The sequence below is a fragment of the Neolamprologus multifasciatus genome, chromosome 13 (genome assembly GCF_963576455.1).
Source record: "Neolamprologus multifasciatus chromosome 13, fNeoMul1.2, whole genome shotgun sequence".
In the NCBI taxonomy this organism is placed as follows: Eukaryota; Metazoa; Chordata; class Actinopteri; order Cichliformes; family Cichlidae; genus Neolamprologus; species Neolamprologus multifasciatus.
In genome coordinates, this window is record NC_140451.1 from 28,390,891 (window position 1) to 28,413,358 (window position 22,468).

Below are 22,468 nucleotides of genomic sequence, written 5' to 3' on the forward strand. Positions count from 1 at the left end.
GGCATGCATGTGAATCATTGAGCCATCGACTGCCATGTACATGGCACGTGACAAAAACACTATTTTAGGTTGGGATCCAAATTTCAGATTATTTATATTAAAGTGACAATTAGAAAAAAAAATCAAATAAGAACTTAATTGTATAAATAATAAAAATAAATAATGGAGAAACCTATTGTAGCTTCCCAGGCTCCGTTATTGAGGAGACAGACAGTTAAATATGCGTTTAGGCTTTTATGTAAAACGCATTCATTACCCCAGCTCATCACATGCTTGGCTTCACGTGAGTTTTAATTCAGAAGACATATCAACAACAATTCAGCATGATCTGTTGGCGTTTAGTTTCCATTAAGATGCATCCTCTAATAATAAGAAACAAGCTTCTCCTCATGTTTTCTCCTAACCTCACACAGCAGATGGCTGCCCTTCCCTGAACCTGGGTCACCAGAAGTTTTTCCTTCCTACCATCACAAAGTGCTTGCTCATAGCAGATAATTTGATTGTTGTGGGATTTTCCTGAATATTTAGAGTCTTTACCTTATAGTATAAATCCACTTGAGGCTAATGTTTTTGTGTGATTTGGTACTATATAAATTAAAAAATATAATTAAAATCTATAAATAGTATAGGTATAAAAACTATCACCTCTTACCGTATTAGACTCGTCGTTCTCACATATATAGATGTCGTCAGCTCTGAGTTCAGGTTCATTGTCATTCACATCCTGAACATTAATGTTAACTTTTACAACTGATTCTAAACCTACAAAGGGAAGAAAACATCAGATTAATGACACGTCTAACAATGAAAATAGTCCAAATAAATGCGCAAAAGCTGCAAACAGAGATTCAAGAGGGCATTCAGTGATAGTATAATTTAGTCTCATTCAGTATTTGTTTAGGAGATGCAAATGTGGAAACAACTGCACTTTTTGTTTCTGCAACACTTGTCAACTGTGTCATTTATCTTAAAATACTGAAGCCATATAGAAATGAAATACAAAAGTTCTTAAACTAAGGATTTAGTTGTAATTTACCTTGATGCGCCAATGTAACAGTGATTAACTATGCTGGAGATTAGTGTGCATATCTTTGTCACTGAAGGGCTAGATTAAAGGTCAAGTAACTGAAAGGATTTCTATTTGTGAGCTGTTTGTTGGACAGCTATTTTCGTCACATTAAAACATCTTTTACATTTATTTTATATCACTGATGTTCTTTTTGAATATTCATCTTTTGATAAATATGTGAGTCTCTTTTTTTGTCTCTTGTACTAAGATTTTGAATCTATCTTTAGTACAGAACATGTACTGTATATCGAGGACCTTGTCAAGCTCAGGGGACCATTGTCTCCCTTAAACGCTGTGACAAGCCACTAAAATAGATCTCTGGATTTCATTCATTGCTGATCTAAAAATATAGAGTTTGGTTCAGAAGCTGGAAGTGAACAAAGAGGCAGTCTAATGTGATTTTCCTGCGTACTCTCTCCTTCTCATGTGGGTCGACCAGGTGTTATGGTGATGTGTTAAGTCTGTAAAAATCCCTGTTAATGTGTTACACTCCCATCCTTCAATAAATCTACAAGAGATGTTCAGCCAAGAGAACAAACTGTCTTTTTTGGCCTTTGTACTTTAACTCCCTCCCTGTATGCACATTGCTGTTGCTGTAAAACACGTGGTTTCAATTTTTCATGTGAGGATGTATTGTTTAGAGGAAAGGGATTAATAAACCCCCGTACAGCTCTTATGAGAGTGTGTGACATACCACTTGGCTCCTCTTGCGCCTTAACTTGAAACATGTGTGTGGGCTTATCCTCTCTGTCCAGATTTCTCAGAGTGTACAGTTGACCTGTGAGTCGGTTGATACCGATAGGACAGTCCGGCTGCATGATGGAGAACCTAAACAGAGAGACCAAGATCACTCTAACAAACACTTTACAGGATTAGTGACACTATTACTTATTTGGGGAATGCGTGCAGCATACTGTATGGTCTTGTTGGCTCTGTCAGGATCTCTGGCTTTGATGAATCCTATGTTGTTCACGTGTATTTCTTCCTTCACGTTAAAGCTGTACATGTCCTCAGAGAAGATCGGTGGCTCATCTACATCTAACACGTTGATGTTGACCTGGCAATTTTAAATGATTGCCAACAGTTTAGACCAACATTGGAATTTTTATTTTTTCTATAATCCTTTACACAGCATCACACTGTGTCCTGCTAATCCGAATCTGTGAAAAGTATTTCTTGACAGTGAAGCATTAAATACATTCCTCAGCATTGATTCTCTTTTTTTAGAGAATGAAAATCAAGTCGGCAACTGGCTTTGAAGATGGCTAAAGTGATCAATAAAATAAAGTAAATAATCAATTTGAACTGCAAATCACAAACATTCACTTGCTGACTCGTGAAAGTTACAGTTGCCCTGTTTGATATTTACCTGTGCACTGGTGATTGCAGCGTTTGTGTTGTCAGCGGGAGTTCGGACATTTTCTTTCATCCGGACAGTGAAAGAATAGCTGTTTGTCTTCTCAAAGTCCAGAGCCTAGGGAGCAAAGATAGTGTGAGTGAGCAAACAACATGTCAGTGCTAATTAGATTAGAATTGATAGCTGTGACTCTAAGCTTCAGTGCAGAGTTGATATCTTTATTAAATAAATATACACAACAGTGTCCGTAGTGGAAGGTTGCGCTCTTTTAAACATTAAATATTTCAGATTTTTGTTGTCGTTAATTTCCATTTTTTTTAAGGCATCTGAAATTAGATTATGTTGTTTGTTTAAAGCTGTCACTAACACAGAACTCAACTGTATGCTGTGTGAATCTGATGCATTTGGGTTCTGTTACAATTTCTTTCAGTCTTCCACGAAATTAATAGTAGTCCTTCAACAATATGTTACTCTTTAAGCCTGTCAACTTTAAATCTTTTGACCTCATTTTCCTTGTAGGTCTTTGCTTGTAACTGGGGACACACTCCATTAGCACCTTAGTGGGGTTTTTTTTGTTGTTGTTGTTGTACACCTGCATCAGTCCACCAAGGACAACTCACGATTTCAGGTGCAAAAAGGCTGTAAATGTTACAAATCAGTCTATGCAACCTGTGTAGCTCACTTTCCTCAATTTTTAAAAGGTTCTATATTTTTGGGTGGGGGGCAAAAACAACTTTTAGTTGCAAAGTTTTATGGAAACATTTTTACATTGGCAAATATAAGAAAGCTTACTGCCATATTCACATTGGCACTATAATTTATTTCCTATGTATTAGAAATACACAGATATTCTTATTTTTTCTGCCAGACTCTTTTATCAGTGAATGGGACACTACAGGTAGAGAGGAATATTCTGCTAACTGGATTATTCATGGTTACAAGGATAGTCAGTCCCAAGGTATCAAAGGCATTTGTAAACAGCTTAACAAGAATAAGACCTTAACCACAGTGTGGCCAACAGCTGGCTTATTCTGTATGTGTAAACACAGCCGTTGAGAAAGATGAGAAGGGCTCGAGAGCTGAGGGGAAGATTGAGGTACGATTTGATTCCAGGCCAGCACGGGTGCAAGCTATTACAGAGCTCATTTCATTAGAATACATTTCCAGCTCTCTGATGTCCTAAATACTTTATCTGAAGAGCACAACCCAGTGAAGTCAACCTGCTAGAAATCCCGCAAGCATAAATATCTTTAGAAACCAGAAGGAGGCCAGGTTTCAAGTCAGTCTTAAACACGTCACACCTTATACATCCTGCAGGAAAAAAAATCTGAAATTTGACATTGCACCTTTTAATGTTATATGTAATTAGCGGCCATGCGGTGGCAGAGTATGCAGGAAGGCTTCAGAAACCACTTTGAAAATGTCAGTACATTAGTATTTTGAATTTGTGGAAATCCTGTCACCATGCTGTGGCTATGATCCTCGTTGGTAATGGTAGACTGCAAATCTATTTTTGTGCTAAAGCTGTTTGGGCATGAGGTCCCATCAATTTGGATGCTGTAAAAAGTGTGAGGATACAACACTTCCCAAAACACTCTGATTTACTTCTGTACATATATAAATAAAAATAAAAGCGAGTTGCCCTTTATGTATTTTGGGATATGCATCCATTTCCTGGTGCTGCATGGAAAGACTAAGCTAGTTTACATAGCACATTAAAACTAAATTGATTACATAATATTTATGCGCAACATGTGTTTATGAGGAAAATGAACACACTAATAAGATTTTTAAAAATCCATGTATTGCAAAATAAGATGATACTATGATACTATGGTAAGTAATAATATTTCACTAATTTCACAGTTTTTTGTTTGTTTGAAATACAGAAAGAAAACCCACATAAAAATAATGTCTGATGCACATTTATAATATGATTTACTACAATCCCTTGATTGGTAGCAATGGGTCAAGTAGCTAATTGAGTTTATAAGCCTAGTACTGATTAAAATTGATCATGTATAATAAATTTTTAAAGGCAATCACTCTGGAATGGTGCCACTCCTCGTGGTAGCATGAATGATGAAATTTCACCTTTATCATATTTTGACCAACAACCAAACAACTTTGGCAGAATAACATGTTTGAATCAACTTAAATAGCACAGTCAAGGTTTGTTTCAAAATAATTCAAATTAATCCAATGAAATCATCATGTCTTTTAAAACCATAAAATAAAGATGAGGTTGAGCAAATCAGAGCTGTTTACGTGCACAGGAAAAAAAAATGCTGGGAACCATGTCTCTATTTTATCGCCAAACTGGAGACAGTAATTACAAGAGAGAAATCACTCTCTAAATGAATTATACAAAAATATGGGACAGCCATGGCAGTTCAGGAATGTTAAATTGAAATACAACAGAAAATTATACGTCAAATATGGCTGCCCCACATTCCTCTTATAAGCCAAACCAGGAAATGAACCAGCAGAGCTGTTGGACAATTTCAGCTGGGTGGTGACAAACATAGCTATATACATTAATTGTAGTAAAAATGCTGATAAACATACTTGTAATTCCATCAGTTAGACATATCCATAATATATACTATATAATACTAGCATAGATTTTATTAACATAAGATTATACACGATTGATGGGGAAAAAAAACCCAACTTATTTTGTTATGGTTATGTTATGGCTCTCTTTCTACCATTTACACATAAGTCTCTTACCTCTTTGAGCACGAGGTTTCCATCCTTGTTATGGTTGGGTTCAATATTGAATATGTTGCTATTAAGATTTTGAATGGTAAATATGGGCTCCTTATTCTGAATCTCATCTTTATCCACCAATTCCAGAATCCCAATCGTCTCATCCACTTTGTGGTTTTCTGGAACGTTCAGATCATATTTTGCTGTGGATGGAAAACACACACTAATTAAGACTGAATATTTCTGTTGATTCTGTACAATTTGATAATGTAATGCTTCTAATGGTTCTAGAACCTGACTGATGATAATCTCTTCTTTTTAAGCATCTCTTTATCATTACTGTAAATGCTCATAAAACGGTTCCTTACTTCTGGTAAAAGAAGCAATGTTGTCATTGATGTCAGTTATCTTAATAGTGACCGAGGTGGTGGCTGTGCTGCCAGAGGCCAATCCTCTCATGTCCTGAGCTTTAACCACCACCAAATACTCCTCCCTGGTTTCCCGGTCCAAAGTGTTTATCTTGCAGCTGATCACACCTGCAGAGGGACAGAGAAAGAGCGAGACATTCGGAGAGGGTGTTATCTTTCAGGTCAACTCTGACTCATATTACAGTAAAAATAGCTTGAAACCCTAAAGTATGATCCTAAATTTATTTGCCAGGGTGAAAAAAGGCCGCTACAGCATGGCAATCATGGTGGGTACCACTGGAGTCAGCCTACCTGTGATGCTGTCGATTTCAAAGGCTGAAATGTCTCCATGGGTCAAAGAGTACCTGAGTTCTGCATTAGCAGTGGTGGGGTCATCTGCATCAGTAGCTTTCACCTCAACCACTGTTTTTCCTGGAAGAAGGAAATAATATACATGTATGATAGAAATCATCATAGTAAATAGCTGATCATGTTTAAGTATATGTGTTTTGCAGATGTGAAATGGTTAATGCTTCATGACTAAGTGCCAACACTGTAATTAAAGTCACCGAGTTGTGTTTTTCACAGCGAGATGTACTAATGATTGTGACAGGTGTGAGCATAATGTTTCGTTTTTCTTAGGATTTTCACACTTCAGTCTATTTTGAATCTGTCTCGTTACCCCTGTTTAGCAGATGCCACATGCATACTTAAAATAAATAATGTTTAGCAACTCTGAAAATTGTGTTTCTGTACCTTTTCTTTCTGAGTTTGGGTTCCTTCCTTAACATTAACCACTACTTGAGAGTGTGATGCCTCATTATACTTCAGCTGGAAGTCTACATTTTAGATTATAACCGAAAACCCCTATTAACTCTACACCACGACCTTCCTTGCCATTCAGCCGTGGTAGGCTGCGTTAACCTCATGTGTGGTTACAATTCGCAGGAGGTGCACGTGGAAGGCTACAATCTAGGGTTAAGAGGGGTTTCCAGTTACATCGTAGGTTTCCACTGCACAGTTAAGGCACGAGGCAGTACAGATAAACGTAAATGCATGAACATATTTTTTAACCTGAAATAAGCTGCTGGCAATTCCTTCTACAAAAATAAAAAATCCTTGATAATACTTACCTATTCTAGACCTTTCCTCAATGGATCCATTGTATGATTGAGTGAAAACAGGGGTGTTGTCATTGATATCTGTCACCTGGACAACAAATTCTCCAGGGTTTTCTATTGGGTTGCCATATGCATCTGACATCATAGCAGTCAAATGGTAAGCATTCTTCTTTTCTCTGTCCAGAGATTTGGTGACAAACAGGTCTCCTTTATGATCCACGATGAAGATGTCGTTTGCTCCTTCACCATCTATTTTAAAATGCCCACCTGTCATACTCTTGTCTGACTTGAGCTGAGAAAGAAAGAAAATAGACCTTTTAATAAATTACTGCAAATAAACTATTCTGAAAATAAAATATTCAGATATGCATGAAAGAGATTCTCTGCAACAGATAATGCCCCAGATTCACTTTACATGTTATAGCTTCAACCTGAGGGGGCGTGGCAAAATACCAAAATGCTTTCTCATAGACAGCCATGGCAAGAAGAATTCTGTTTTTGACTCTGAGGTGAAAATACTAATAATATACCCGTCCTATCTTGAGCGGAGTCACAACAGGTTTCTCCTCTTCTACATAGAGAGAGTTCCAGATCCAGCTTCTTTTTTGCCTGAACAGCACAGGATGGGATTCCTTCTTGACAATGTCAGCTGGGCCGAGATTCTCTCTTTCTACCCCAGGAAGTCCAGAGTCTTGAGCAGTGATGACAGTCAAGGCCATAGTGGCCATAAGTCCTGTGGTCCACAGCTGGAGCCAAGCCATCATCTGGACAGAAGAGGATAGGATCAAGAAGAGAGAGGAAAGAGAGGAAGAGAGGGGTAAAAGAATAAAGATGAAAGAAGGAAGAGGCAAGACAGGAGTGAAGGATGCAGAAAGGAACATTGGGGGAGTAGAAAAGAGAGAGGAGAGAGGGACCAGAAAGGAACAGAGAGAGGATCACATTAAAACCACTTATCAGCTACGGACAGACCCCTTCACTGTGCACGGGTGAGACTTAGAGTGAAGGCCAAGGACTCTCTGTCCTCCCCTTACAGTCAGCTGCTGAGCTCGAGGTCTAGCTATCATTTAGGACCAGGGCTCTTAAAGCTTTTCATCCTGGGACTCCAATGAAACATTTAGCCCCTCATCATGGGACCTGGAATGAAAGCACATCACCACTGTGGTCATATGGGGATCTATTAAACATAGGCTTGTGACCTATTTTAGGTCTTGACCCACTGGTGTAGTGCGAGAGAGCGGAACAGACAGAGAAAGAGAGACTGACAGAGACGAAGACGGGAGACGACGCTACAACCACTTACGATGTCTGTCTTAATCAGCCATTAGAAAGGCCACTTTCCATAAAGGGACTTTTTGACATTTGGATTTCTGGATTTTCTTTCTGGATTTTCTTTGTTCTTTTTCAATGTAAGGTAGCTCAGGTTTTGTATTCAAAGTTGAATAATTCCGGCAACTCATCCAACAGTTGTGGAGACATAATACTCAAAGCCAAAAAGTTAGCCAACATCATTATTATTCATCAAAAATGTTTGTACAAAGCAACTATAATTAATATTAGAGATGGCACGATACCACTTTTTTATGTCCGATACCAATAACGATATCATAAATCTGGATATCTGCCGATACCGATATGAATCCGATATAGTGTATTTTTTAATCAGTAAAACTGTTTTTTTTTATATCTTGCTGCATTTCGTATAAGTTCATACTCAAGTTTAAAAAAAGAAACAAACACTAAAGCTATTCTGTTATACCTGTATGCAAAAATACACTGCACCCAAAATATTTCATAGTTCAGCAATACTGATCAATCTAATAAACTTAAACCTACACCATCCTCCCTATTCTGGTATTTCAAAGAGTACTTAGCGGAAATATTAAGCAACCTAACTAATAGGGTTGCAAACTCCCAGCAAAAATAAAATAAAATAAAATAGGGAACCACCCCCACCCTCCGCCTCATGATGCTTAATCGACGTAATCAACTTTAATTTAATGCATGTGTAAAAACTTTTTTTACAGAAATCAATTATTTTTCCACAATAATTAAATAGATTCAACATCTTTCTTCAACAGAATTGCAGACTGCACAGATGGTACCGTCCCAAAGGAAAAAGTACTATAGATTACTAGGGTATATTAGACTTAACAGTTACTATATACAGTAATGGACTTCTATATATTTTACATCAGATCAAAACTTTGGGTGTAACATTCAGATAATTATTTAATAAAAGCTAGACATTTTAAATGAGAATAAGAAAGAAAAGTATTTCTTTGTATCCCCCCTTTTCCCTGTTAATGCCCTACCTGCCCCCCTGCATAACTTTGCTAGATCCGCCCCTGCACAGTTACCAGCTGTCAGCTAAGTAGAAAAGGATCCTGGTGTAGAAAGTAATATTAAATACATTCTAACAACAGATTATCAAGCTTAAACGTGCTGCTGTTGTTCAGCCACTGGTTTCCTCTTTCTGGTGCAAAGTGGGCCAAAAAGAAACAAGAGAGACGGGAGTTGCGACAGAAAAGCCGATCAGCTGATCATTGATCAGTTTCATGATTGAAGTAGCAACAGGAGAGGGAGGGAGAGAGAAGAGTCGCTCCATATATGGGTTGTTAAGATTAACGTGGGAATGCTTTACAAACATTCAGAGATGAACTTACACACTTGCTTTACTTCCCTCTGGGATAACTTTCTCGATAAATGAAATGCCGCTTCAAATGCTCAACCAGACCGCTGACAGGTCTCACAAGCCATAGCCGCTCAATCACGTGATGCATACTGCTCCTACTGCTAAGGTTATGAGCTGAGTTACGCCATGTCGCAAGTTTTGTGAGGTGCTTTCGTGATATTTAATGGATCGGATTACATTTTTTATTTCTCTCCGATATCCGATCCAGTAATTTAGGTCAGTATCGGGTCGGATCGGACCATCTCTAATTAATATATATGAGACTTTGCATTGCAATTCATTCTGATGCATGAAAGTTAATCATGCTGCTAGTGTAGTTAAAAATATGAAAAACAATGGGATTAAAGACATTTATAATACACTGCACGGAAAAGACTGACGCAACCTTCAGATCTAAAGAGTTAAACTAATGCAGAAAAGCCTTAAACCTGCATTATTTCTCATTGCCAGCAGGGGCAAGTGCTCTGGTTGTGAAAAGACAATCCTATAGAAGTCAACAAGAAAACATTCTCACTTGATTTTTGACTTCAGTAGGCATTATCCTGATGTCTTCATGGTCCCAATTGTTTCACATCTTCTTTATTCCAGAATGACATTAATATTTAAATGATGGTTCCTTTCAAAGTTAGATAAGCGAAAAAGCAGGATATGAAGTAGGGACTGGCTACCTTGTAACTGACAAGTCACTACACTATGAGAGTGCAAACCCTCACTCATCGCTTCTGATTTCAGTCGAGCGATATTACCAGTATTAACTGATATTGACCATTTTACATACCTCAGCTTTTTTCCAACACTTGTAAGTCTTACTGTTTTCTCGCATTTCCCACCACTTCACTCATAGATTGCATCATAAACCATTGACGTGGTGTGTACTGTAACACATGCAAGCGATTCGCATTTACCTTGACCCAAGCTATCTAATCATGAACAACAGCAATCACTGGATTCATTTATATCAAATTCAAAATTGCTTCCATTTATCGTAAAAACTTGGGCCCAACTGTCACCGCGTTTGATTTATGGCTTTTGACTGATTACAAGTTGGAAGGCGTTTCAGTGCGTTGCATCACTTCTTCCTGCCTTCAAGGCATTTAACACCATTTAACCAAAATGAAAGTGTATTTGGTACACAAACACCAGCAGTGCAGCAAATCTTCACTTTTGTTGCCAGTCTTTCTTATACTGTTTCACCCTCTCTGTCTGTGTTTGTCTTCCCCATCGTTCTTGTCTCCCCCCACTGGGCCCTATCTAATAAAGCAGAAATGCCAGGGAAATAATCTTCAAAACACTTTAGTCTATATGCACTCTGTACTTCAGTAGATATTTCAGCACAGCCCCTCGCCATCCCAGCAGAGATTAGTGCATCTTATTGTCTTCCAGCCATTAGCAGCAGGGAGGAAGAAAGCAAGATTATGATGAAGGGATTATACTGGCACAAAGTCTCCTCACTCTAATGGTCTAATCTCATATTCGCTGACCTCCCATGACCTCTTCACACGGCTCCCCGCAAATCAGCTCAGACAAAGACTTAGTAGTGTTTTTTGGCCTTTAGTTGACGTCCCTTTGTTTGGGTTTTATTTTTTTCTCTTGTGCTTTCTTTCTTTAGTTTCCTTTCAGGACTAAATTAATTAAACAGAAGTGCATTGTGTTCTATTGCAGTCTAACAGAGACTTGAGTGAACATCTGAGCACCATGTTCATAAAAGTGCATTTGTGCAGCGCTAATAAATATTTGTTTTTTCCTGGCTGTGGATCCCCATACGTCTGTCCCCGTGGGCAGGTAATAAACACAGTGAGATCAAAACTCAATTAAAAGTTAATACCACTGAGAAATAATGTTGCCTCCTTCACTTGCTATTAACCTTCTTTTGCTTTATGATTTTTGTTACCTTTAAGTAGCTTCAGCATCTGTTTTCCATAACACTGTTATTCTATTTTCTAAGTAAATATTTTTTATTACTTTTACTATTATTTTAAAGCAGTAATCCAGGTATTTGGTGATTTGACTTGATAAAATTACTATTTGTGTCGCTACATTTAAATTTGCCTGTGATGGCAGTTTTAAATCTATCAGGCAACCTACATTTGCCTTATTGGAAATGTCCCCCAATCATCAATCACATAGGCTGATGATAATCACCTGTAAACACCTAAAGTTAGAAACACTGACGGATGGGTAAATGTGACATCAGAGGATACAAGGGAGAGTGTGAGATAAAGGCAAGTGATCCGCTGGTGTGACCCCTGTCAGGATCAGCCCCCGAAAATGAGGAAGACTTTGATCTTCGGGTTCAGGCAGCTGTGGCAAGTAGCTGTCTGTTAGGCATCACCTTTTCTAATTTGAATTACTAAAGTGTTCATTTTTTGTTTGCGGACAAGTCAGCATCTTCCATGCAAATTATGGGAAACCATGGCAACGACAAGCATGGCAAAGCTGCCAAGGAGGTCTCTGTGAAGCACCTTAAACCCCTTTGAGACCAATTTTATTGCTAGCGACAGCCAAAAGCTTCTACCTTCCACTTGCCAAATGGTCACAGAAAACAGTCCTTTGGTCTCTAGACCTGCGTGAATGGAGCTTTAGCAACTGATTTAAAAGCAAATGCCAGTAATCTCCAGTATCCACTTTCAGTCAGTCAGGTCTAGACACTGGTTGCTTCAGGTTTCTAGACCTGTGGTAACTGAAAATGAATTTTGCACTAATTAGCAAGTATGTGTGTGTTTGTCTGTGGAATGAAGCCCTACAGTCTATTACTGTAGCTTGCCAATCAAGCTTGTTAGCTGATAACAGCAACCCATTCCAAGTATGATCACTTCTGGCTCCAACGTGACAAATATGCCAGCCTTGAGGTTTTGAAACATCGGTTTGGGCCACAAACCAATGAATGATGCACGGCTGCTACAGCTGTCTCTTATGTAGAGTTGACAAGAAAAAAATGTCAATGATGATCACGAGGAGAAGAGTCTGAAACTATTAAATATTGCCCCTTTTTTATTTTCATGCAATACATTACATCTCAAAGTTTATCTTAATTATATTTCAGGGGTGAGTGTGATGTCACAATGCCAATCTGTAAATGGATGACAAGGTGATTTATTTCCCATTCATTCCGCTCCTCATTCCTTTCAAGGATTTGAGGAAGGAAGGGTCCATTAAAGGAGAATTAGCTAACTTTCTCCTTTATAACTTGTTTAAAAAGTTAAAACATGAAATTCCACATGAGGAATCATATGAAGAGCTGAGTTGTGGGAATTCAGATGTTTTTAATAGTGTTTTTCTTTCCTTTCTTCTATTTTGACCTCAGCACGTTTAGCTAATCTGTCTTTCTGCTTTCAAATTTTGTCCATTTCTGATCCATTTAAGTTTTTTTTCCTCTGAAAAACTGGAAAAAAAAATATGCATTTGGTCCCTTCAAACATTTACATCTTAAGTAAATCATATATTAACAGTACATTTCTAATCACTGTATCACCTTTGTTTAGTTTGTCAGCTTCTATGCTTCTTCTTGACATAATCTGAACAAAGAAAGCAATCACACTTTCTGTTGCCTTTAAAACAAAAAACTGTACTCACTAAACTTGCCTTACCTACAATTTGAAGAAGAATGTTTTACATTAAAACAAAATAAAATAATGCAAAAAAAATATTTGAGAGTTAATCAAACTTATTAACCCTCCCTAAATTTCCACAAACACCATAAATGAATCAAATTTAAAATACATAACAAACATAACATAACATAACAAAACTTCTTAGGTGACCAAACCTGTGATTTGTCCCATAACTGCTTAAGAGGACTGCGACTCATTCAGTGTATTTTGATGGCAAAATGAGCTACTTAACTATTCGAATATTTACTTAAACAATTGTTGACTTTATTTATGTTATTCCTGAGCAATAGAGTTGAAATAAGCACTAAAAAAAATTAAAGAATTGCTTCACCTTAGTCTCAGCAGCAGCAGGGGGACTTTTTAAACTGACAACTCAAACATTAATGGAATTGTGAAGGGTAAATCCCCACCTTAGTTCATAATTTAGTGAGTACTTAAAAGTAAAAGACCGAATCAGAGATTGGCGTTATTTTGAGTCCTGTGATTCACACCTACTTGTTCATTTTGTGAGTTGTATGTTTAGCCAATATGAACTAATATACCACAAATATAAAGGAGTTTAATAATTAATTACTAATAACCATTAATCATTATTACCTTTAACATTTCCACCTTAGAATGTCGACCAGTAGTTAGAATGCTGCCCTTGTATTTTATTTATTTATTTATTTATTTAAGTGTCCCCACAGTGTAATAATTTACACATTTGACTAATAACCGAATGATCCCCAATTCAGTCATGGAAGGAAACACAAGTCCCCTGGATTGTGTCAGGAAAGGCATTCTGTATAAAAATCTCCCAGATTAAACATGTGGAGCTTCACACTGTGGCTACTAAAAGTAGCTTCAGATGAATAATAATAATTGTTTGACAAAGCTGACCTTTAGCTGTGATTGCATACTGAAAAAAGAAAGATAAAAGTCAAATATCTCACCATCACAACTTAATTTTACACAGAAATGTCACACGTTCATTCACAGTTATTTCTGACAGAGAAAAAATCTGTTGGGGGCGTTTTCCCCAAAGGGGCTTTTCTTTTTTTGAAACAGCAATTCCTCCTTCTCTTTATCAGCAAACAGGAAGTGTAAACACAATGCCTTCTGGGAAATGCTGTCGGGTCTACTAATGTGGGGTCATCATTAGTAAGTGGACACACCCTTCCTGGTATTCATTCCTGCTGCTGACTGTACATTTGTCTCAGTTTCAGACTCAGTGTCTCACTGTGTTTGACTAACATTTTGTATTTTGTTTCATTCCTTTTTTAGTTTCCCCGTCTCTTTCTGCCCGTTGACACCTCGCTGTCTCTCTTCCCTCCACGTCTTCTTTCTTTTCTTTTCTCTGACAGTGCTTTCAATACATTTTTCCTCTTAAAAGTCTCCACTTATGGCTTGTTGTATCTCTCAAGGTGAAAGTTGCATGTTGTTTTCATACAGTCTATTTCTATCCCCGTCTATCATTCCTTCTCCCTTTTCTCACCTTTTTTCTCCCCCTTTCCTTTTCTCCACCCCCATACTCTCTCTGTCTCACCTTAAAAGCAGATCTAGCACCTTATAAGAACCCGGATAAATAAACACACCAGTGCACCCAGTTTACCCAAGTTCACCCCTTTTTTTATAGTTTAACTCAAGTTTTTTAATTCTTTGAATTAAAAATGTAAAAACAGACATGCAGATTGATGTATGAAAAGTTACAGGAGTTTTCACTTTAAGTGTATGTTTGTTTGTTTTTTTAAATACATGACAGTATATATATAAGCTTATATAATAATCACTTTGTAAACTGCAAGTGTCAGGCACACACATCTCACTTGAGGATTATACAAAGTTATTTATGGCATCATTTATCAAAGGCATCTTTCGGAGCTATGAAGAATAAATAACATTCAGGAATATCTGTAATTACATCTGTACATTGTCCGCAGGCAAGTGAGTGTGTGTGAGTGTGACAGAGGAGCAGAAACAGACAGACTCAGAGATACAGTTGTCATTCTCCGGGATGTTTTGTGACTGGCAGACAGGTCTGACCTAGTTCTTCAGTCTACCAAAGGCTAAAGCACAGAAGCGAGTCAACAAGACTTCATAATCCTAGCGGTCGCTGAAGGGTATTTGAAGTTCACGTTGAAGTCCCGTTGTCGCGTCTGTGTTTTTGAAGATGGAAATATAATTTGATTTAATCCTTTCTCACTATGGTGGGACAAGAAATCTGTCTTTCCTTCAGTCTGTCATTCAGCATATCTTGACACTTGGTGGATTTGAGTCAATGACTTTTTCTCACAAAGAAATTCGGGCAGATTTGGATTTGCAAGAAGTTAATTACACTTACCAAGTTTACTTCTACTTTTTCCTATCTTTGTCTTTTACTTATCCTAAACCAAAAGTTTTAATTAAGGGTGCCACAGTGATAGGATGGCTCCGCGACTCAAAACACCACCTCTAATGGGCAGGAAATCTGAAGACAAATCTTAACCTAATAACTCATAACTAAATAACTGATGTAATTTATGATGTAGATAAGTAACTTGATGTAGTTACTTATCTAAGGTGGAAAGTTTTTTGTTTTTTTGTTTTTTTCTTGTTTGTTTGTTTGTTTGTTTTGTTTTTGCTTTGTTTTATTATTTGCTTCGAGCCCTGTGTACAGGAGCTGCATGCTAAAAGATCTTTTGTTAAAAGGGTTGGCGTAATAAGCAAATGCTTCAGCCAATACCTTTTGATTAGCCTTGTCTCATGCTTTCTTGCTTTGTGGTAGATCTTTGTTCTGTCTTCACTGAGATATTTGAATGCTAATCAATAAAAACATATCACTCAATAACTAAAACATTTAAAATGACTAAGATAAAAATGTGTCCATTCAAGTTTAACTAGTTCCAACGCTCTAAAATCACATCGCTTTTTTTAGTTGTTAAAACCAACCTGGTCTTGAGAATTGGCATCTGTTCCTCCAGTATTAAATTGACTAAGTAAGATCCTTGATGATGATATAATGGTAAATGATAAATGGCCTGTATTTGTATAGCGCTTTTACTAGTCCCTCCTAGGGACCCCAAAGCGCTTTACATTTCCAGTCATCCACCCATTCACACACACATTCACACACTGGTGGAGGCAAGCTACAGTTGTAGCCACAGCTGCCCTGGGGCAGACTGACAGAAGCGAGGCTGCCATATCGCGCCATCGGCCCTTCTGGCCATTACCAGTAGGCGGTAGGTGAAGTGTCTTGCCCAAGGACACAACGACCGAGACTGTCCGAGCTGGGGTTCGAACCAGCAACCTTCCGATTACAAGGCGAACTCCCAACTCTTGAGCCACGATCGCCCCTTTCAGATGATTCCTTTCAGATTCTTTTTGCCATAATATAATAACATGTCTACAGATGAAATTGTAACTCATTTATGATTTCAATATGCATAACTTGAGCATATAAAATCAACATTCAGTAACATCTGTCCAATGCTTGTGTTGAAGCAAAAGATCTCAACAACAAATCACCACATAGACATCATATCTTTGCTGTGGATAATCATCATCTGTACCTTTAATTAAAATAAAACTAAACGTTTGTGTGCAAAAGCGGGATCATGTAAGTGGCATTTACATGGTAATCTATTAAAGTTATCAGCTGGTTTATTTAACATGGAGACATTATCGTAAAATGAAGCAGGTTTAGTATGAGATTTGCTTGGACTCCAAATCTTTTGAACCAATTCTCATAGCTAAGAGCTGATGAAAAGCAAAGCAGAGCCGAAAGCATTTTAATGAATTCTATCTCACTTTACTGATATTATTGATCACATTTAAATTCATGTCTTTATCTGTTCTGTCTTCCCCAAGTTTGCATATTTTAATCATATTTTGTACATTAAATAACAAATTATACCTGCAAAGGGACACTAGTTTCTTTTTAATGAACACATCACCATCAGTCTTTAGGTTGTGTTACACAAATATCAGTGTTTGACACTATTTAGCTTTTTTTTAGCCGTTTTTGTCACCTTAAAATCAAGAGGTTGTTTATTTGTGGGCACTAGGAATGCAGAGTGATTTCACAGATCTGTGATCTTTGCCTATTGAATAGTGTAGTGTGTGTTGTAGAGATTAAAACAGGTTTAATCACAGAGCAGCTTCTAACAATCTGTCTGCCAGAAAGTCACACCAGGAGTCATTCACACACACACACACACACACACACACACACACACACACAAACACAGCGTCCTCGCTGACACAGTCACTGGGTCACATCAGACAAATCCCATTTCCATACAGTGAATTGGTTATGACTGATGTTGGCCAGCGTATAAGCGATGGTGATAACAAACAGTCATTTGAAAGTAATTTAAAGCCTCAAGTCTTATCCTCATTGGTTTGGACTCAGCTGTCAGCCCCTCTGCTGAAGGCAAATTTTGCAACTACAGCACTACATAGCAGATAACCAAAAATAAATGAGTCTAAATACTGGACATATGAGTTTCCTTTCATATTAAACATAATTTAAATGACCAAAAAATACTATGAGCAATATTTATAATCTAATTATTTCTCAAAAATCGAGCTTCATCTCCAGTAAATACTCCATAACTCTAAGTGGTGCTGACTGAATGTAAAAACAATAAATACATGAATGCTGATTTGCCAGATCAGATCAGTTTGCTGCACTGGAAAGCTTTTAATTCCCCACAGTGGGCATAGTAGTGTGCGAGCTGGAGACCAGTTGGATTATTCCTCCCTTTTATTCTTAATTTTATTGATGGCATTTTCCTATTAATCAGTTTCTTAAGCAACCACAAAAAAGAAACAAAAAAGATTTCAAAAAATCTGAAGTAACAAATGACATTGTGCAGATACACAATGGAATAAGGTATACTGTGTAAAACAAAGAATACAGGTCAGTCCCTTTAAGTGAAACCTTAACTGGGTCTTTCAGTAGTAATCAGTAACTTCAGCTGAGCTAACATCGCCACAGCTGGGCAGCTTGTCAACCACACTGACATATCTGAATGAATGAACGGCTCTAATCATGAATCTTGTGTGTGTGTTTGTGTGTGTGTGTGCGTGTGTGTGTGGGAGGGTGAAGTCTCCCAGATGGCACCCAAAGGATTTCTCTCTCCAGGAATTAGACCACTGGGTTTAGTTGCATCAACGGCTTTCAGTGTAACAAACAAATCAAATCACTTCTATGACTTTGAGCCATAGATCCAGAGTACTACAAAACAACTGTTCCCATATATACAGGGCATATATGCAGGTACACAGAAACACTTTGTCTGGGTAATGATAGCCACAGGCAACTACAGCACACTCTGAATAACCCAATAGGAATTAAAATGTTACTGTAAGGTGTTATTTTCTCTATCCTTTCATGTGCAGTTTGGCATGAAAGGTTGATAAGAGGGAGCCTAAACTCACTATAACGCAAGGAAGTCTTCTGCTCACAAATTGACACCACTCAACTGACAAGAGCTACGCTACTTTTTAATATTAGATGTGCGTCATACTTTGTTTCATCAATATTTAATCACAAATGAACTTGACATCAGCTTGACAGTTAAGTTTTTTTTTTTTCATTGTTTAACTCCTCAAAATTGAATAACTGAAGACCACCCGGTGAACTGAGATTGGTTCTAATTTTTTTCCTGCTGTGTCTCCGGATCATCCTGTATTGTTTTAATGGTTATAACCTCTTGTCTCCAGGAATGACAGTGCAGCCTCTGGGGGGGAGAACAGCACTCAATTAAAGCATTCAAATCTACACAGAGCTGTCCGAGATCATTGCCACAGCATATGTGAACAGTGACGGGGGCTGACAGCATGTCCTTAAAAGGGGTTATAACCATCATTTTCAGTTATTTCTGTACCTTCTTGGAGGCAGTTTTACCAGTATTCATGAGCATTTCACCCTGGAGTGAATGGGAAAGTAGCCTGTAGCGTTTTAAAGGGATCTGGGCTACATTTTCTGGGTACGCTGCAGTGCACTGCTTTTCAATCAGAAAGAACTGCTTCACACTTTCCATTTGCTGAACATGAAAGCGCACACCCTTCACCAACTCACATTCTCATTATTCAGGTACAGACACACACGTATATAACGCACATGCACAGTATTTTTCTTTCCAAGACATAAAAAGAGAACTTACCAGTCAAACTTAAGTCGAAGCCAGGCAGAACTGCTGTTCAGATCTTTGTCGAGGTATAAAATGAAGCCCAAATCCTTCAACGTGTTCACTTGCTCCGACTGGAGTTATGCTTTATTAATTTCGCAGGTAGAAATCAGTGGTTGGTGGGTGGTCATGAGCTGAACAGAGGCAAAAACCACCTACTGATACGACTACTTCTTTTCCTCTCTCGTACTCCTTTTTTTCCCCCTGATGTAGAACGAGAGCAGCAGGTGTACAAGCAGGGATTTCTCTCTTTGTTAGATTTTTACTAGGCTTCTGTACAAATCCCTTCCTGGACTGCCAGAGAGATAAGAAAGTCTGTGATGATGAAAAATGGGTTGATGCCTCTTAAGTTGTATCCCAGAGATGGATTTCCAAAGAAAAACTGAGAATAAAATATATAAAAAAACCACTCATCAGATAATTATCAGTTTTTACTCAAGTGGGTATTACAGTTGTCTCTTAGTTAGTAAGATTTTTATCAAAAAAGTAAAAGCTCCAGCTACTCCAACAGTGGAGTTTTTACCCCAAAATGTCTTTGTCACCCTCTTTCTCTTCTCAGGTTGTCGAGGTTTTTCCGCAGGTGTGAATCCAACAGGTTTCGAGTCTCTCCTGTTCTCTTTTCCTCTCTCCCCTCTGATGTGGTTTTCTCATCCAAGACCCAAAAATGGTGAACCACAGCTGTCTGACCGCAGTCCTCTCTCACACAGGTCACTGCCCACTTCCTCTTCCTGTTATTCTGGTCAGTGTTGTCCGCTGGTGCTCCCAGCTACTGCTCCTTTTCCTGTCCTGGAGGGGAAAACAGAAAGAGATGGAGGTATGGGGTGGATTGGTGAAAAGACAGAAAAAAAGGGAGAGAGCAAGAGAAGCAGAGAGGGAGTGCATATGTCAAAACAGCTCAAAAACACTAGGAGAGGCAGAGAAAGCAGCCGGCTCATGTTCATGAAGCAGATGGAGTGAGTGTGTGAGATAGGAGAAGGGAGGGAGGGTGATGGAGAGTAAGGTGAGAGAGGCGTTACTTCTCGGTCCTTCTCAGAGAGCGGGAGAGCGCCGGGGAGTGGGGGAGAGATTTATTATTCATGTGTGTGAGATAAGGATTAAGTTAAACAGGTTATTGGGGATAATCCTCAGAGATTTCCCCACATGAGGCTAGTAAATATTTCAGAGGGCTGACTTTGTGTGTGTGTGTGTGTGTGTGTGTGTGTGTGTGTGTGTGTGTGTGTGTGTGTGAGTGTATCTGACAGAGAGATGTCGTCTAAGCTCGAAAATGAGATGAGAGGGACGCCTTGCCACACGCACGCACGCTCACACACTCCTTATCTTACTCCCCCCGTCTCTTCGGGGGTGAGTTGTTCGTCAGTAATTTGGCGAATTGGACAGGAAAGCCGGCTGTGTGTTTTTAAATTGAAACCTCTCCTGTGGCACTAGCAGTCCAGCCTTTCTTTTTCACTCCCATCTCACCCTCCCTCCCTCCCTCTTTTTCCCTCATCTTTTTCTCATTCTCCCCGCTTGCTCTGTCTCTTGTTTCTTTTATATTTTATTTTGCAGTTTCAGCTCAGTTCTACATAAAATATTGTCATTTCATCTGGGAGCAGCTTTTCCAGACATCATACATCAACATTTACTTTAAATCTACTTTATGTAGCACTTGTGTATGTACAGTCTCTCTCTTGCTCTCAGTTCTCTGTTCTCTGATCTGATTAGTGAGGGCAATACTGTTATTTTTTTTCTCTCTAGACACAGTCCAAACTTTAAGACAAAAGGACTGTTTGTCATTGCTTTTCAAATAAGAAACAGACGGCCTTCACAAAAACAATGCAAGCTTCTTCTAATCAGGAACTTCTATAATTAATGAAGGATTTTCTGTGAAGCCTTTGCTGTGTATGTTCTATACATGAGGATTACAGACTTTACAAAACAGACAAATGTCATGTATGAGGCCACACCTCAGAAAGCAGCCCCACCCACAGCCCTAATTTAAGTTTTTTTCACTATGCAAACACAATGAAAAATCTGCTAGTTTCTCTGTATTGCTAAAACTGACATCAGCACTGCATGAAGCACAGCAACAGTGCAAAAAGCTCGAGGAGAAAAGAAGTGCAGAGGTGTGAGATGGCTAAACTCTGACCAATCAAAATGATAGAAGCACAAATTTCTGGCCATTTAATTTGCAGTGTGAATACCTTGTGTGTGCAGTTTTTTCCACTCCATTATCGAAATGGAGGATGAAGTGGTCTTGCACTATTATAAAAACATCATCCTGCCTTTGCACTCGAGAGTCTTGTCTGCTCTGTTCAGTATTCTTGTTCAACCCTGGTGAACCACCCTTCCTAAGTGTTTTCTTGTTTCTGACCAAGAAGTAACATCAACCTTCAGGGAAAATCTTTCACCCGCTTCACTCCTTCTCTGTCGGAAAATGACTGTGTGTATGTGTGTGTGTGTGTGTGTGTGTGTGAGAGAGAGAGAAAGACTGTCATTTTAAACAGATAAAAAATAAGAAACTAGTGACTTGAATGGCAGCTGCACATCAGGGGGAACAAAGAAAGCTTGAATGATGGTGTTTTAAAATGTGTCATTTTTATTTGTTAGTCCATCGTTAGATTTAATGAAAATTAAGATTGCATCCTTTACATTGTGTGCAACATTTAATGACATTTGGAAGCTCACATCATAACCATCTTTAAATCACCCATTAATTGGGCTCAGTATTACAGAGCAGAGGCAGTGATGTACGTGAATAAAGGCAACAAGCGCAGGAATAAGAGAGGAAGATTTTTTCCTCGTGTTGGCTGTCTGTTTTCTTTCAGTAAACAAGGCGACATGTACAAGACTGATGGTTGTCTCAAGAACAAACAAACAAAATGTCACAAATATGATGGAAACTCTCTTGTTTACACATCTCTTTCCCTCTACCCCTCAGTGTATCTCTGTCATTCTGTCTTTTCAAAAATCCTCATGCTCTTGGCCTACTTTCCTAAATAACACTTTGGCACTAAAAATTGCATCCTCGTTCCACTCATGACATGTAAGGAAACGGGCGATATTCCCCCACTAGTGGTTTGACTGGAAGAAGACCATTGGGGGCTGAACATCAAGGAGCACTGAGAGGGAAGAAAGAGAAGGATGAGCAAGAGAGGAATATGTCTAACATGACAGATGTTTTTTAAATAGTGTCTATGTGCCTAGAGGGTCCACTTTCATCATTAACACATATAATGTTTTTCCTATAAATATAGATCCCTGTTGAAAACACTACCTCAAAGGTGGGTCCACGTGACACAGGACTTTCCCTACTTATCTGTTCCAGTATGTTCCCACTGCTCATTGCTGATTAAAAGCAACAATGT

General features: G+C 38.4%; 1 protein-coding gene across 2 annotated transcripts in view; it reads right to left on the reverse strand.

Annotated features, from left to right (window-relative positions):
* Nucleotides 1–22,468, reverse strand: part of cdh5 (cadherin 5) — a 73,010-nt gene that overhangs the window by 19,556 nt on the left and 30,986 nt on the right. Inside the window, exons 2-11 of one of the 2 annotated variants that reach the window (XM_085182278.1) lie at nucleotides 19,101–19,910; nucleotides 7,197–7,430; nucleotides 6,679–6,958; nucleotides 5,858–5,977; nucleotides 5,507–5,674; nucleotides 5,160–5,341; nucleotides 2,439–2,543; nucleotides 1,984–2,126; nucleotides 1,764–1,897; nucleotides 653–762 (exon numbers count right to left, since the gene is read on the reverse strand). In XM_085182278.1, coding sequence (XP_085038404.1) covers nucleotides 653–762; nucleotides 1,764–1,897; nucleotides 1,984–2,126; nucleotides 2,439–2,543; nucleotides 5,160–5,341; nucleotides 5,507–5,674; nucleotides 5,858–5,977; nucleotides 6,679–6,958; nucleotides 7,197–7,430 — 1,476 coding nt within the window. In that variant the 5' untranslated portion in view covers nucleotides 19,101–19,910. Of the gene's footprint in view, nucleotides 1–652; nucleotides 763–1,763; nucleotides 1,898–1,983; nucleotides 2,127–2,438; nucleotides 2,544–5,159; nucleotides 5,342–5,506; nucleotides 5,675–5,857; nucleotides 5,978–6,678; nucleotides 6,959–7,196; nucleotides 7,431–19,100; nucleotides 20,100–22,468 lie in introns of those variants that run through there. The other variant, XM_085182277.1, reaches the window with a different exon arrangement.